This window comes from Grammomys surdaster, unplaced genomic scaffold (assembly GCF_004785775.1).
Source record: "Grammomys surdaster isolate TR1022 unplaced genomic scaffold, NIH_TR_1.0 100, whole genome shotgun sequence".
Taxonomy (NCBI): Eukaryota; Metazoa; Chordata; class Mammalia; order Rodentia; family Muridae; genus Grammomys; species Grammomys surdaster.
The window spans coordinates 2,480,646-2,497,682 of record NW_021604579.1 but is presented as its reverse complement, the minus strand read 5'-3'; the positions used below and the strand labels follow the sequence as shown (position 1 = coordinate 2,497,682).

Genomic DNA, 17,037 nt, shown 5'->3' with positions numbered 1-17,037 from the left:
CCTCACGAAGAGTGAGTGTTTGGATTGGTTAAAAGCAAGAGGCGTTGCACGCTTCCTTGCCACGAGCTTCAGGGCTTGGGGCGTGGCTCGTCTCTGGGCGTGGCTTTTGTGGGGGCGGGACTCTGGAATGTGCCCCAGGCGAGCAGTCCCGTTAAGTGAGGGAGCAAGGCCATGGCGGTGAGCGTAAGGAGGCTGCTGGTCGCGATGCTAGCAGTCGCCGCAGCCGCCGCCTTGCGGGCTGCGGCGGAGTCTGAGCCGGGATGGGACGTGGCAGCTCCTGACTTGCTTTACGCAGAGGGGACCGCGGCCTACGCGCGCGGGGACTGGCCCGGAGTGGTACTGAACATGGAGCGGGCGCTGCGCTCGCGGGCGGCCCTGCGTGCCCTCCGCCTGCGCTGCCGCACACGCTGCGCCACCGAACTGCCGTGGGCACCAGACCTCGATCTCGGTCTGGCCCCCAGCCTGAGCCAGGACCCGGGCGCCGCCGCCCTGCAGGACCTACGCTTCTTCGGAGCCGTGCTGCGCCGTGCCGCTTGCCTGCGTCGCTGCCTCGGGCCGCCCTCCGCCCACTTGCTGAGTGAAGAATTGGACCTGGAGTTCAACAAGCGGAGCCCGTACAACTACCTGCAGGTCGCCTATTTCAAGGTGCGACTGGTCCGGACCCCGGCGGCCGGGAGCGACCTGGGGAACTTGGGAAGCAGAGCAGGGAGGAAAGGGACCTCTGGTTTGGGAGCTGTCGGCGGACTCAGGGTTCTTATGAGCAAATGCTAACCCTAAAGGTCCAGCTAGTAGTGACAGCCCAAGGCAAGAAAAACCTGACCTTTTTCTTTTGGGAAGCCCTCCTAGAGGGAACCGAGGCGGCCGCTTGGGTCTCCCAGCCATACTTCATTGCAAGTGTCCAAGTGCTTCTGCAGCATCTTCCTTCCGGTTCGTTCTCCAATCATGATTTCCCTGCTCCCTAATCCAACAGCAGCGCTCTTTCAGGACGTGGGATTGCCACGTCGCCAGCAGAGGCTGCCTGGCTCCTCCCTGTGGAGGACCCTCTGGCTAGTATGTCTTTTTAGATAGAAAATGACTAACTTTTGGGATGCCACAGCGCTTTAAGTCCAAGTCAACAAACGAGCTTGGAACACCAGCCTTGTCTGCCCGTGATGACTGGCAACATATATTTCCAGGACTCAGTTAAAGCACTTTACGTTTATTACTTCATTTGCCCTGATACAGTATCCTTTGAGTAAATGCTATTCGTCCCATGTTAGGGGGATGGGCAGCACATACAGACTGCATAGCCACAACAGTTTCACAGACCTTTTAGTTCTACCTAAAGAGAGACTTAGAGGCTCTTGGGGACCTCAGGTTTCTACTTTGTCCTCTCCATTCCTTCTGGTTACTGGGAAGCATGCCCCACTGATTGGGTTCTTACTGGGGTCCTGTCACTTAATAGCACTACTTAAAATTTGTTGACATTTATTGAACACCTACTACATTTCAGTTCTTGGACAGGTAATTAAAATGGTTGGTTCTTTGTTTTTCCTTGTGTCACTCACTGCTAGGAGTCACTGTCCTAAGGGCTAACTAAAAAGGTTATATGGCTAAGTTAGGACTAGGGGAGCACAAAGGAGGGAGACTCTAGCTTTACTTCAGTTAAATTAGGCCTGAGGAAGAGGAGACACTGAAGAATGGTTATTCCCCAGAGAGGAGAAAGTAGAGCCGGAGGGTGATGTATTTTGGGCCATGGGTAGTCCATGACTCATGTGTGAGGAGACCAGGAGTGACTACAAAGTTCAGTGAGGCTTCTGTACACCTCAGGCAGCCGTCATCACACCTCATTTTCAGAACGTTAATTCTGGAAGGAGAAAGTGATGGTGGTGAAAACGGGAGAATTAGGAGCCCTGTGCCTTAGTCCACCAGAGGAAGCTAAGTGCCAGTGCCCAGAGGGAAGGGGGGGTTGCTGGGGCTGTGCAGCAATGATAGCAGGAGCAGTCCTGAAGCACTGGGGAGTGTGAGCTGGGCGTGGCGGCACTGTGCTCTACAGCAGGCCTGGGGCTCTCACCACAGTGCAGTTGTAAGTGGTCTTTCTACACTATTCCCAGTCGTTGAAGCTTTAGACCCATCAGCACAGTCACTGCGTTTCAGTTGGTTTTTGTTTGATTGCTTGTTTGCTTTATTTTGTTTTGAGACAAAGACTCACCTATAATTCCAACACTTGGGATCTGAGGCAGGAGGACTGAGAGTTTAAGAGTGACCTACATATCAACACCCCCTGTCAGTATGCACGAACACACACACAGAGAGACACACACACAAATGCACACACAGAGAAAAACCAACTAAGCAAACAATCAAAATGCACAGAGTTTGTATGTGAATGTATTCTTTTACTTCATCTATAGATAAACAAGCTGGAGAAAGCCGTGGCAGCAGCACACACCTTCTTTGTGGGCAATCCTGAGCACATGGAGATGCGGCAGAACCTCGACTATTACCAAACCATGTCTGGGGTAAAGGAGACAGACTTCAGGGATCTCGAGGCCAAGACGTATATGGTGAAAAGACATCCCCCACCTGTGTGTGTGTGGTGTGTCGTGTGTGTGTGTGCGTGTGTGTGTGTGAGAGAGAGAGAGAGAGAGAGAGAGAGAGAGAGAGAGAGAGAGCGCTGCTATATGTAGTTCTGTACTGTGTAGCCCAGGTTGGCCCCCAAGTCTTCCATATTTCATTTTGTTTGTTTTGTTTTGTTTTGTTTTGTTTTGTTTTGTTTTTTGGTTTTTCAAGGCAGGGTTTCTCTGTGTCCATATTTCATTTTTTAACCTAATCTAATATTGTATTCTATGTGTATTTCAGGAGTTTTTGGACCTAGCATTTGAATAGCATTTTCATAAAGAACTTATGTTCTTGATCATTTTAATAATTTATAAATCAGAACATTGGAGAGCCTGGGGATATACTCATTGGCAGAACATGTGCTTAGCATGCACAAGGCTCTGGGTTGAGAGGCAACACCAACAAAAAATTGTGTGTGTTCATATATAACATTCATATATATACATACAAATACAAGAACACTATCAGAACAACAGCACTCATACACAGTACATATGCTGACCACTCTGCCAGTACCAGAAAGGCTTTTAAAGTAAACTTGTGTTTGCTGTACATGATAGCATATACCTGCAGTCCTAGTACTGGGGAGACAGAGGTGCGCATATCAGGAGTTCAAGGTCATCCTCAGATATTTAGTGAGTTTGATGCCCTCTTGAACCGTGGGAGACAGATGTGAGACATTGCTTCAAGGGGGAGAGGGGTGGGTTGTGATTTATTTTTAATATATGTGTATTTGTGCATGGGGGGGGGCTGTGTGTGTGTGGGAGAGAGAGAGAGAAAGAGAGAGAGAGACAGAATATTTATGTGAGTGCCCAGGGAGGCCAGAAGAGGAAACCAGAACCCCTGGAGCTGTAGTCACAGGCCTTTGGGAGCCACTCTTTGTGAAAGCTGGGAACTAAACTCAAGTCCTCTGGAAGTACATGTTGCTAATCACTGAGCCATCTTTCTCCAGCCCATGTCATCTGAAAACTGTAAGCCTTACAGAAACCTATAAACATTACAGTGAGCTCTCCCCTCTTCCTACATTAAGAGCTGAGCGTTGTGAGTCCCAGTGGTACCTGGAGCCTGTTTACTCTTGGCCTTCCTTATATAGCAGCACCCAGGGTCCCCCGTCCATCCGTAACTTAGGAGTAGGAGTCATCACTCCGTGATAGTGGCTTAGGACAAGGTGACGGGCTCTTCTGGAGCCTGTTTTGAGTACTCCTTCCCTCCAGTAGCATGAGTTTCGGCTAGGGGTGCGACTCTACTCCGAGGAGAGGCCACAGGAGGCTGTGCCCCACCTGGAGGCAGCATTACAAGAGTACTTTGTGGCCGATGAGGAGTGCCGTGCCCTCTGTGAAGGGCCCTATGACTACGACGGCTACAACTACCTAGACTACAGCGCTGACCTCTTCCAGGCCATCACAGGTGGGTGCCGTTCGGAGCATGGCCTGACCAAGCCTCAGAGGGCTTTAAGTCCTGACAATGCACACAAACACCATGCAACCTCATCCCCCAATTTTTTTTTAAAGATTTGTTTATTTTATATGTATGAGTACACTGTAACTGTCTTTAGACACACCAGAAGAGAGCATCAGATCTCATTACAGATGGTTGTGAGCCACCATGTGGCTGCTGGGAATTGAACTCAGGACCTCTGGAAGAGCAGTTAGTGCTCTTATCCGCTGAGCCATCTCTCCAGCCTGCATCCTCAAATGTTTTAAGTCTGGAACTCTGACTAAAACTTGCCTTTCAGGGGCTAGGGAGACAGCTCAGTGGGTAAGGTGCTTGCTGCACAAGCCTGAGGACCTGGGTTCAAATCCTTAAACACCCACATGAAAGCCAAGCATGGAGTCACTCATCTGTAAGCCCCGTGCTAGAGCTGGTCACATCATATGGGTGAACTTGAGGGTACAGAGCCTGTCTCAGAAACATAATGAAGAGGGATGGAAGAAGGCACTGACATCTCCTGACTCCTATACACAGGTGTTCGCGCATGCCACACATGTGCGCACAAATGCTTGCACATATCCTCCACACGTATCCTCCACTTCCGCTTCCTATGTTAGCCAGAATTTGAAACCTAAATATGTCTTTATTAGCCAGGCATTGGTGGCACACACCTTTAATCCCAACAGTCAGGAGGCAAAGGCAAGCAGATCTATGAGTTTGAGGCCAGCCTGGTCTAAGAGATTCAGAACAGCCAGAGCTACACAGAGAAATCCTATCTTGGAAAACAAAACAAGCAAAAGGCCTCATTATTCCTCATCTCTGATTCCTTTCAGATCATTACGTCCAGGTCCTCAGCTGTAAGCAGAACTGTGTCACCGAGCTGGCTTCTCACCCTAGTCGGGAAAAGCCTTTTGAAGACTTCCTCCCTTCGCACTATAATTACCTACAGTTTGCCTACTATAACAGTAAGGCCCACTTTCTCCCTTCTCTCTGATGCCTCGACTAAGAATCGTAGCCAGGCAGGCAGTGTCTGTGACCGCTCCACTTCTTTAGAATGTCTGTGTCTATGGGAGGCAACATGCCCAGTGATTCCTGGGTGTTTTGTCACAAGCCGGTGGCCCAGGTAGCCAAGTTCTACTGCCCAGAGGGAGGAGCAGGGAGTCTAGGGCCTCTTCTTTTGTTCCTTTTTGTACATTTATAATCTAGCTTCGCACTTGAATGAAAATGAATAGCAGCAGTAAGGATGGACTGCTGTTGACACTAGCTCACAGAGCTGCCCAGCCTTCCTCCCAGGGAAAAGGGACTAAAACTCTCCAGGGGGTGGGGGGAACCCCTGAGCACCTCGGCAGTTGTTGACTGGGTACCAGCCAGCAGAGCACATCCAAGAGCACACGATGTGTGGACGTGTGTAATCGAGTGAAGAGATCCATCTGTCTAGGAGGCGCTCTGCTATTACAATCTTCCTCTTCTAGAAAGTCATGTTGTGTAGCAAGTACTCCTTTGTCCTGTCGTCATGGCCTCAAGGCTTCTCTGAAACCAGATGCTAAGTGACTGCTAGTGTCCAGGATTATACCCTTCCCTCACGGCCATTTTCTTTTCTTCCTTTGCAGTTGGGAACTATACACAAGCTATTGAGTGTGCCAAGACCTACCTCCTCTTCTTCCCCAACGATGAGGTGATGAGCCAGAATCTGGCTTATTATACAGCCATGCTTGGAGAAGAAGAGGCCAGCTCCATCAGCCCCCGGGAGGTGAGAGATTTACTTCAGTAAGGGCAGCTTCTGGCTGAACCCTATCAGAAGGAAGAAGAGTGCTCCTGCTGCACCATAGGGTGGGCCTTGGACTCAGCTTGTCACTCAGGATGGGGAGGAATACCAGGAGTTTGTAGAACACGGCAGAGCCAAATCCTCTAGATTTCGATGTACGTTCTTTGGATTGGCACACAGATTTCTCTGCCCTGATTGACACCCAAGCTAGATGCTGGATGCCATTTGCTCAAAGGAAGTGCTATTCCCTTCAGAATGGGTCTGTTTTGCCCACACCTGGTTTCTGTTTCTGTTTTAGTCCCAGAGTGCATTTCTCCCTGTCATTGTCTGCTTTCTCCAATTACTCAGCATTATCCACATTTCTAGAATGAGGAGAAAACCTAGGTAGTACAGACTTCAACTCTGAGGGACAAGCCATGGTTCTTCCCATAGCTCTGGAATTGAGTCTTTAGAGAAAATAATCCCATTGTCGGCCCCTCCCAGGTGAGACTGGTGTTCTTGTAATTATCCTTTTTGGCCACTAGATGGCGGCCATCTAGCTTTTAAAAGGCCCTTCCAGTCTTTGTCTTGTTTGGGTAATACTTTTCCCCTTCCTTGTGATCCTATTAAGGAGCCTAGGAAGAAGGGAAGGAAAGTACTCCGTGTGGGCATGTTTACCTAGAACTCTCCCCCCAGGAAGAACTCTCCCCCAGGAGGGAGTAGCTAATACTGGTTTGAGCCCCTAGCCCAGGTCACTCACACTGTTGGATAGCACGTGTAGCTTGGTTTCTGGCATTTGGAACAGGAAGCTGATCATTTAAACTCCCGATAGAGTTCCCACTTCCTCTTGGGTGACTATGGTAGCCAACAGGGTGGACGCCTTTAACGTATTCCTCCTTGGACCGCCTTCCCTTTATTATTCTCTCTTTTTCTCTTCCTTCTGCTGCTTGGATCATGTGACCCTCAAAGGGACTCAGTTTCCCAGCTCTGGGTAAGCCCTACCCCTGAGCACACATGTGATGTCAGAGTACCAAGCTTAACTGTTCTACAGTTGCCCACCTTCAGGGAGGGATAGAGTCCGGCCATTCTGAGGGGTGGCAGGTGGCCAAGTAGAAAGAATATGGGCCTGAGGACCCCAAAACCCGGGTGTGAATGAAGGATCACTCCTAATCCTACTGCTCCCAAGAGACTTCATCTTTAAGATAAAGTTAACAGTCTCCACCCATGAGCTCCCACTCAGAAAGCAGAGGCTCAAGGCTAGCCTGGGTTATGAGTGACACCTGGTCTCAAAACTAAAATGGCTCAGTGGGTAAAGCCATTTGCTGCCAAGCCTGGTGACCTGAGTTTAATCTCTGGACCCTCATGGTATAAGGAATAAACTGACAAATTGTCCTCTGACCTCCACAGCACACACACACACACACACACACGCACACACGCACACACTAAATAAAGAGAATAAAAAATATAATTTAAAAAAATGAAAAAAACAAAATAAATAGTTAAATAATTTTTTAAAAATGCCAGGTGGTGGTGGCGCACGCCTTTAATCCCAGCACTTGGGAGGCAGAGGCAGGCGGATTTCTGAGTTCGAGGCCAGCCTGGTCTACAGAGTGAGTTCCAGGATGGCCAGGGCTACACAGAGAAACTCTGTCTCGAAAAACCAAAAAAATAAAAAAAACAAAACACCGTATTTGCCACATAAGCTTTTGTGGCGTGTTTCAGTCAAGAGAAGCCACAAAAGGATGGATGTAAAGAGCAGACGCCACAAGGTCGCCCTCTGACCTCCATACATGCACACAAAGTAAATAGATAAAGCACAGCAAGAAGAAAAGAGGGCTCCAGACACAGCTCAGTTGGTAGAGAGCCCTGCCTGGGATGCTTAAAGCCATGGGCTCAAAGTCCAGAATTTCAAAAGCAAAAATGACTCTTTCCATTCTGAGGATCAGCAGCTCTTCCATTTCAGAGATCCACTGGGATCTCCTTTCCTCCAGTAAGCTGAATTATGCTGCCCTTAGGGGTCTTCTTGAGCATAGAAGGGAGACATTTGGCCAAACTGGGCAACACATAACCTGTGATGGGGAGAAGACACCTCAGTCGCATAGAAAATGCAAAATGCCAGGGAGGGCCACCCTAGGACTGAAGGGTAAGGACTAAGTTCTAGGGGACTCTCTGTTTCCTCAGAATGCCCAGGAATACCGACATCGAAGCCTGCTGGAGAAAGAACTGCTTTTCTTCGCATATGACATTTTTGGAATTCCCTTTGTGGATCCGGTGAGCCAGAGCTGGAGCTGCGAAGGAGGGGGAGAGGGAGGCACTGGGAGCTGTGGGGATACTCATTGTCCAGGGCTGAGCCAAACATGGGTGCATGGACCCTGAGGAAGGGAGACAAAGTGGACAGTGCAAGGCGGTCCTGGGCCATTAAAAGTAACTTAGGTCCCAAGAGCCCACCGCATCGCAGGCAGTGAGACAGGAAGTCATGTGTCACACACTGATATCTGGAAGATTAAGTCTCCTGCTTGTTTCCTGACCTACCTTAGGACTCATGGACTCCAGAAGAGGTGATCCCCAAGAGACTGCAAGAGAAACAGAAGTGAGAAATTCCATGGTTGGATCGCTCTGACAAAGCACTTGAGGCTCCCTGCACCCAGGCAGATGGGATCCTAGCCAGGGCTGGGGAGGTCCAGTCTGAGACACTGGGGTAGGGACCAGGGCTGGCCCGAGCACAGCCTTCAGTGCTGCCATGCTCACAGGTCAGAACGGGAAACTGCAGTCCGCATCTCCCAGGAGATAGGCAACCTTATGAAGGAGATTGAGACCCTCGTGGAGGAGAAAACCAAGGAGTCCTTGGATGTGAGCAGACTGACACGGGAAGGTGAGCCAGCAGCGGGTGGCGTGCCTGCCCACGTTCACCAGGTGGCAGCACCCACAAAGCTTTGCTCAGCCCATCGTGTACCAGCTTCTGCTTGGGTAGCAGGTGCTAGGACTTCCTCCACATTCAACACACCAAGGAGCTGTCATCCAGACAGCTCTGAGAATGGGCCTTTGGCTAAGAAGTAAGATTCCCATGTCACAGTTAGACTAGCATAGTCACAGTAGGTATGGATAGCATAATCCTGCCTCCCCTTCCAAATGCTCTTCTGACAGCTCACGGTGTTATCAGAAGGTGGAACCTCCCTGTCTTCTCTCCTCCATTTGCTGCACTCCTGGTCCACAGTGATGGCTACTCTCTGCTCTCCTCCTTTCCTGGTTTTCCCTCTCCCATTGTCTTTGGCCCACATAGGCCCAAACCTCCTGTCAGTTCTCATCCTTTCCCACACAGATGCCAGGCCTGTCGTCCAAACACCGGGACCACGCATGCATTCTCAGTAGTCAAGCATCCTCTGTGCACTTGCTCTGCGTGTCTGTATCCCCCATGTCTCTATAGCAAATGGGATGGGCTGTTTCTGGTCTCCTGAGCCTGCCATTGGCCCACGGGTCATTGTTCATGCTTGTCTCCACTCTTCATGTATTTAGCATCATCTCTGCCCTTAGGCATGCCCCAGAGACCTTACAGAGCCTCCTATAACCTCCCTCCTCCTTTGAGTTTGTGAGTTCCTTGAGATGGTGTGGCTCGCACCAGCTATTGTCTGACTGTGGAGAACGGCTCTCTGGGGCTCTCTGACTATGGGGAGTGGTGTTAGGCCCTCTCTGTCGCATCACTCAAGAGGTCTCAGCGTGTAGGTGAGGTTGAGCTGGGTCTGTAATGTGGCCTACACAGACACCTTACAACTATAGGCAGAACGTTGCCCTTTGCCATTTCTAGGTTTAATTGAACAGGAATAACATGTGACAAGTCTGTCCAGCACTGCTCTGTTTTCAGAAGTCGCTTTCTATTTTTCTTGCTTCTCTTCATGTCTGAGAGGTAGGTTAGGCAGATTATAAGATTGCTCTTGTACACAGTATGACAATGAAGATACATGGGCAACATTATTGAGCATTCGCTATAAGCCAACTACTGTACTGAGCGCTTAGCTTGCCTTATTTGTTCTCAGTAATCCGTTGTCAGACTTATAAGGTAGATGACGTTAACAGTAATTGATTAAAAATTGAGGCTGGCTGTGGTGGTTCATGCTTTTAATCTCAGCAGAGGCTAGCAGATCTCTTGAGTTTGAGGCCAGCCTTGTCTACACAGTGAGATCCTATCTCAAAGAAAAAAGGGGGTTGAGTGGAGGTCTAAAGAGATAGCTCAGCAGTAAGAGCATTGTCTGTTCTTCCAGAAGACTCAGGTTTGAATCCCAGGACCCACGTGGTGGCTCCCAACTGTCTGTAGCTTCAATCCACTTCTTCAACTGTCTGCTTCTTCCAGGCAGGGTTTCTTTGTGTAGCCCTGGTTGTCCTGGTACTAGACTAGCTCTGTAGACTAGGCTGGCCTTGAACTCAGAGACCCACCTGACTCTGCCTTCCAAGTGCTGGGATTAAAGGTGTGCACCACCACTGCCTGGCTAATATAAAATAGTTGTTTAAAAAATAGTGTAACTTAGAGTAGTTAAGTAATTTGCTAAGGTCACACAGTAGGTGGAGAATTTGGGGATCAAGCCCAGTTCTTTGATTCTGGGGTTCATGCTTTGAGAATGTGTGTAGCTGTTTACTCATGAGGCCCAAGATCCAGCAGCTGTTTAATGGCAGAGTGAGGCCGTGGGTGTGGACTTCCATCCCTTTGGAAGCGTTTGAATAGGAATGCCTCTGGAATGCCTGTTCTTTGTGAGGAGGCCTTGGGTAGAGCTGCCCTGGGACCTGGTCCATCTTGTCCTTGATTTTCAGGTGGTCCCTTGCTGTATGACGGCATCAGTCTCACCATGAACTCCAAAGTCTTGAACGGCTCCCAGCGGGTGGTGATGGATGGTGTGATCTCTGATGATGAGTGCCAGGAGCTGCAGAGACTGAGCAATGTAAGGAACCCGGTCGCTCCACCTCCTCCCCACTCCATGTGCCGTGCAAGTGCCTCCTCGGTGCCGCGGCCCCTGTTGCTCTCCATCGACTCCACTCACCACATGTGCACGCGCATGCACGCACACACACACACACCCATGGGCACATGCGCACACACGTGTGCATGCACACACAGCTGTTCCAACTAACTTTGCTTATCTTTTGGGTCCATTAGGCAGCAGCAACTTCAGGAGATGGCTACCGAGGTCAGACCTCCCCACACACCCCAAATGAAAAGTTCTATGGTGTCACTGTCCTCAAAGCTCTCAAGGTAAAATCCAAAATCCATCTTGGTTCTCTAGAGCATGGAGCAGGGAGAATCTGCCAGCCGAGGAGGAGGACATTCTGGCTCTGGGGAGGAGCTGGGGAGGAGGTAGAGAGGGAGAAGTGTCTCACTGCTGACATTCCAGCTGCCAGCGAGTGAGGCTAAGCTGTGCCGAGGAGGTTTCCTGCTATATCTTGGCTGTTAAAGCAGGTGCAATAAAAATGAGGCAACCGAGATGGGATGGATCCCCAGGTGTGGGGGCTAGCTACAAGTCGGGGCTGATCCCAGAGGCCGGTGCTCCTGAGCAGGGAACATGAACACTATAAAGGAGAAAGGAGAGGAGACCGGCAGGTGTGGAGGACAGAGATCGCTCCTTCATCAGTGGGAAGGGAGATGCTTTCAGTATGCAACCTTGTGCCTCAGTGTCCCGGAAGCCTGTAGAGGAGGATTGGGGCAGCTGACCACCAGTCTTCTTTGCAGCTCGGGCAGGAAGGGAAAGTTCCTCTGCAGAGCGCCCACAGGTACTACAACGTGACAGAGAAGGTTCGGCGTGTCATGGAGTCCTACTTCCGCCTGGACACACCCCTCTACTTCTCCTATTCCCACCTAGTGTGCCGCACTGCAATAGAAGGTGGGCCTCATCACCCCTGCAGTTTCTGGCACTAAACTAGATGCTGAGGACATGGAGAAGGCGGGGTATGGTTCCTTCACGCCAGCTGGGAAATCAGTGCAAGTGTGTTGGCTGCAGCCCAGTGTGTTGAATGTGGCGGTAGCATGAGGGAAGATCCAGGGGTCAGGAGGCTTCCCAGCCAAGCAGCGAGAACTCTGCAGAGTAAATGTGTTTGCGGTGCTGAGGGCAGCAAGAAGACTTGCAAGCCAGAGAGACCAGTTCTAAAGGAACAGAAGCCCCGAAGGAGCTAAGAACATTGCCAGTGTACAGAGAGCCACGCTCTGGAGCTTGTACTGTGTCCTTTAACTCAGTCACCCGGTCCTGCTCTGTGTTCAAGCCCTCTCTTAGTAACTATTAGATACCAGACATGTGTGGGAACGAGTGCATTTGTAGTCAGACAAGAACAAGGCCTTGTTCCTCCTCCCTGACATCTTTGCTTTCACAGCCCTGAGCAGGGGTGGGGCACAGCCAGCCTGCCAGCAGCACATTTCTGTGGCCCAAAGCCAACTCTGTCCTGCTGTAGTGTTCAGAAGACTCTGGCTCTGACACTGCCTTGGAAGGTGGCAGGTGCTGGAAAGCATCTCTCTCCCTCCAGGCATTAAAAGTGCTAAGAAAATCTGGACACACCAAAGGAATGTGTCAGGCACTTGACTGTGTGCCACAGAGCCTCCAAGTGAAGTGCTGGCAGGCGGAGGCATGAGCAGACAGTGAAGGACTTGGCAGGACCTTCCTTTTTAAAAGATGAACTTTGCGACTGTATGTTAAGAGATTGGGAACGGTAAATCAGGCTAGAGACATGGCAGCCGGTCAGCAATGACCAAGGCAGGTGAGGATGAAGGCTTGAGATCTGGAAGGGGCAAGGAAGCAGAGAAGAGATGCCACAGGAGAGGTGAGATAGGCGGGGGTTGGTGACTGGCTGGACCTGACGAGGCGACATCTGCCACTCCCACACAGTGTGCCAAGGTTTACCTTGGCGGAAACTGTGATCCGCTGACATTTACAGTTATCCTGTCCCTTCTCTTTCCCTGTCCCCTCCCTTTGTGGTTTCTCATCCATCCCCACTCGCAGACCCCCGCTTCTCTGGCTGTGGTTCACTGCTTCTGTGACCTGCCCCACCCCTCCTGCAGGCCTGCTGGAAAATAAAGTCAATGGACCCTGCAACCACCAGCCTTCACTGTTGACCCCTGTGGTCGTTCCTATTTCAGAAAGTCTCTAGCTCTACCAGGGTGATGGCACTCAGCCCGGGATCTGCCTTGTTGACACCTGTGGGCTGCATCCTGTTCAGCCAAAAAAACTAATCTCTAAGCTGTGGCTTAATAAAGACTCCTCCCAACTGGAACATGACAGTTCCATAGATTCACATACATTTTGGGACACACCGCCATCCCCTGCTCCATGTGTCACTGAGAGAGCATCTCACGGGAGAGCATCTCACTATATGTTTCCTGTATATTCTATTCTAACAATTATCTTGGCCACAGAGTCACAGGCTGAGAGGAAGGACAGTAGCCACCCCGTCCACGTGGATAACTGCATCCTGAATGCCGAATCCCTCGTGTGTATCAAGGAGCCCCCAGCCTACACGTTCCGGGACTACAGGTGAATGCAGCAGTGTGGTGCCCAGGCACTGTACGGCACTGTGCTTGCCTTGGAAGCTCCTGGGTGCCCTGCACTCTGCCTCCCCACCCTTGCACATGTGCACATACAGGCAAGTTCTCTGTAGATGCCATTTCCTCACCCTAGACCCCACGTAAGAAGACAGACAGCAGGGAGTCTGTGACGGGTGTGAGTAGGAGGGCATGACTGGGTTTGGCACAAAGGTTCACTAGCTAGGGTGTGTTGGAGTCTCCAAAGAGGGGTGGGGGCCATGCGAGCTGTTTATAGCTTCAGAAAAGCTTCTGGTCTCCAGCTGCTAGTTGAAAGTACAGAGAGGAGGGTTCTGGGAAACAGGAAATAGGCCACGTCTGGATTCCTGCCTTTCCAGCGCCATCCTTTACCTCAATGGGGACTTCGATGGAGGAAACTTTTACTTCACTGAACTAGATGCCAAGACTGTGACGGTGAGTGCTCCCCTGTCCTCATCCCTGGGGACAGAAACCCTGCTCTGTAGAGCTGATGTCCCCAGAGGACAGTAGACAGATTGACTACTGGGCTTCCTCCCCACCCCATCAACACCCAGCCTGTCCCTTGTCCCTGGGCCAGGGCTTTGGGATATGGTAGCTCTCCTCTGACCATCCTTTGTGTCCGTGTCCTAATAATCCATTGCTCTTCTGAGGCTGTCCCCCATTTCCCCTTCCCCACCCCCCACCAACCCCCTACAGGCAGAGGTACAGCCCCAGTGTGGAAGGGCTGTAGGATTCTCTTCTGGCACGGAGAACCCACATGGAGTGAAGGCTGTCACCAGGGGGCAGCGCTGTGCTATCGCCCTGTGGTTCACGCTGGATCCTCGGCACAGTGAGAGAGTAAGGGCTGGTGGGAGGGCCACTTGTCTGTTGCCCTGAGACTCCCCACCCAGGCACTCCCTGCAGTCATTGCGGGCCCACCCTCCCTGGACCTTCCTTTTCACATGGAAGTAGGAGAGGGTGGCACTTGATGTGGAGCCCTGGGTTCACTCCTTGGGCCCTGCTCCAGCTACCAAAGCCTAAGCCTGCTGGGAAGAAGGCGGTCCCAGAGCCCCTGCAGCAACTCTGTCCTTGTTCTCTTGGAAACAGCAGCTGAGAAAAAGAGTGAGGGCCTCTCCAGAGGCCCTCTGAGAAGAGTTTGCCTTGCAGGACAGGGTGCAGGCGGATGACCTGGTAAAGATGCTGTTCAGCCCAGAAGAGGTGGACCTCCCCCAGGAACAGCCCCTGCCTGGCCAACAGGACTCCCCAAAGCCTGGAGAAGAGTCTCTGTCAGACAGAGAGTCACAGCACAAGGATGAGCTATAACAGCAGCTAGGTCACAACTGGGTGTCATTGGACCCATGGGGGGTTGGGGGGGACTCAGTCCTGCAGCATGGACTTCCTGGCCCCCTAAGGCTGCAGAGTGAGGGGTACTTCTGTTTGCTGCCCAGCTAGAGGATCCTGCCCACAGCCTTCTGCATGGTGCTACTGTTCTTGGAGTGGGCGTAGCAGGACACACTCTACTCTGGGCTTGGCTGAAGGCTCAGGATGCAGGCCCAGAACCACCCTGGGCCTATGTAGGCAGCTGCCTGTCAGCAGCGTGATATATTTAAGTATTTGTAAAGACAACCAGAGAATAAATGATTTGTGTTTTTTTTTTTTTTCATTTAGTGGTTTGTTCCAAGAGAGGAAAGGTTTCCGTTCTTCCCCAAATGCCGAGCTTGGTAGCAGCTACTCTGGGTAGTATATGGTGGCACGTGCCATACAGGAATTCCTTTGTAGCCTTAGGCCAAATAACCCAGGTACCTTGGGCTGTTACAATAGAAGGGGCATCTTGGTCCTCACTGTGTCCACCTTCTGTGGGAATTGGGTGACCCAGATACAGCGTCCAGTGTGGCAACACTTCATAAACTTTAACGCTGTGGACGAAGCATCTAGGTTGTTACTAACCCTCTTCTGGCAGAGAGCAGCAGTCAGCACTGCTCTGGCCCGTTACCAGCAGCCACGTGCTCCCTACTCTGCTGGATGGCCTCAGAGCCCGTACCTGACTGGACAGTCAGCTCCTCCAGCCACATAGCTGACACCTTCACCATGCCTGAGGTGCTGTTGTACAGAGTGTAGGAAACTACGCCTGAGCAATCATTAGTCAGTCAAACTATTTATTTAGTGAGGACCAGCTTGTTGGTGGGAATATGAGAGGGAGCAAAGCAAGCTCGTATCTCTCAGAGCTTGTATTTTATAGGGGATACATAATAAATGTATAGATAGGTATATATGTGGTTTGTGTATCTCTAAGCCTTTGATGTACAAAATCAAGTCAGGGCCCCAAGGCAGAAGGAACATCAAGGGGCAGGAGAGGTGCGAGAGGGGACTCAGCACTCAAGAGCCCTTGCTACTCTTGATGTCCTGGTTCTTACATCAGGTGACTTATAACCTACCTGTAACTCAGCTTCAGAGGAGCTGATGCCCTCCTTTGGGGCCAGCACACGGCATACACATATACAAATAAAAACATCTTTTTATTTTTTTTATGGGCTAGTGCCTGGGCAGAGTACACCAGGTAGAGAAGATCCTGAAGGTCTCAGTAGGATTTTGAGCTTGGAGCATCAACATGTGACTAACATTAAAAAGCCTCCTTGGGCAGGGCAGTAGTAACCCATGCCTTTAATCCCAGCATTGTGGGAGGCAGAAACAGGCCAGCCTGGTCTACAAAGTGAGTTCCAGGCCAGCCAGAGCTACATAGAGAAACCCTGTCTCAAAAAAACAAGACAAAAGAAAATCCTCCTTGGGCAATACGTGAAGAATAATCTGTTAGAAATGGACAGAGACAACCAAGAAAGAGGGGCTGTTGAATGATCAGAGGGGCAGGAAGTGGGCCTAGGTCTGGGCCACGGCTAGGCAGTAGAGGTAACACAAGACCAGGCTTAGATCAGTTCCACAGTGCCAACAGGAGGTTGTCATGAGGCATGAGCAGAAGCGTTTGCACGTTAAGCCTCTAGATGAGGACCCCCAGGAGGAAGGTGAAGGACAGTGAGCTGCTGGAACCTGGGTTGTTGTTCTAAGGGTGAGTTTGAGGGGCATATATACAGCTGGTGTTTGAAACCAGAGAAGTTAGGAGATATCTAGAAGTGATTTGGAGAACAGCAAGAGAGGTGTGTCTGGGCTGCTGCAAGGGCATTTCAAGTGGGAAGTGAACAGTGTGTTAGGAGCCAATGAACTGAGTGAGCACTGTTCCCATGAGCACAGCCATGTCAGATGCCAGTGCCTTAGACCCATGGGCGTGGCAAGACCCTCTTCCCCCAGTCTGAGGACAGGTGGCAAACAGCTGTAGAGCCCTCCTTCTGGACATTGACTGTACTGAGTATCACACCCAGAAGCTTCCTCTGAGGTGACTGTAGCAGGAGACTGCTGCCCTGCAGAGATCCCCTACCAAGATGAGCTAACCTGCCCTCCTCCTCCTTGGTGCTGTATATGATACACCAGCAGAGTTTCCAAGCCGACCATCATCAGCTTGTCGGATCCCAGGTTTTATATATACACACATCTGTCATTTCTTCATTCCCCATTGCCCTGGCCAGGTCAATCCCAAAGCCGTGTAGATCAAGGCAGTAGTGGCAAATGGTGTCCAGAGGCTGAACAAGCTGAGACCCTAAAGTCTGGAGTGATGGTACTTGCCTGTAACCCTAGCACTTAGAGGTGGACACAGGCGGATCGGAGCTCAGGGCCAAACTTGACCACATAGTGAGTCCGAGGC

The 17,037-nt window shown here is 50.8% G+C and overlaps 1 protein-coding gene across 3 annotated transcripts; it reads left to right on the top strand.

The window, feature by feature from the left end:
• Window positions 1-129: 129 nt before the first annotated feature.
• On the top strand, window positions 130-15,554 carry P3h1 (prolyl 3-hydroxylase 1). Of its 3 annotated transcripts, XM_028785171.1 has the most exons (16): window positions 130-645; window positions 2,394-2,546; window positions 3,819-4,008; window positions 4,866-4,997; window positions 5,643-5,782; window positions 7,961-8,050; window positions 8,317-8,369; window positions 8,530-8,651; window positions 10,580-10,707; window positions 10,923-11,018; window positions 11,493-11,643; window positions 13,164-13,281; window positions 13,667-13,742; window positions 14,004-14,144; window positions 14,454-14,566; window positions 14,755-15,554. In XM_028785171.1, the coding sequence occupies exons 1-16, from the start codon at window positions 172-174 to the stop codon at window positions 14,885-14,887; spliced, it is 2,310 nt and encodes a 769-aa protein (XP_028641004.1). In that variant the 5' UTR covers window positions 130-171; the 3' UTR covers window positions 14,888-15,554. The 3 variants fall into 3 exon arrangements, with proteins under 3 accessions (XP_028641004.1, XP_028641008.1, XP_028641014.1); XM_028785175.1 differs by having other exon boundaries at window positions 14,454-15,554; XM_028785181.1 differs by lacking the exon at window positions 130-645 and adding an exon at window positions 1,017-1,158 and having other exon boundaries at window positions 14,454-15,554.
• Window positions 15,555-17,037: the final 1,483 nt, after the last annotated feature.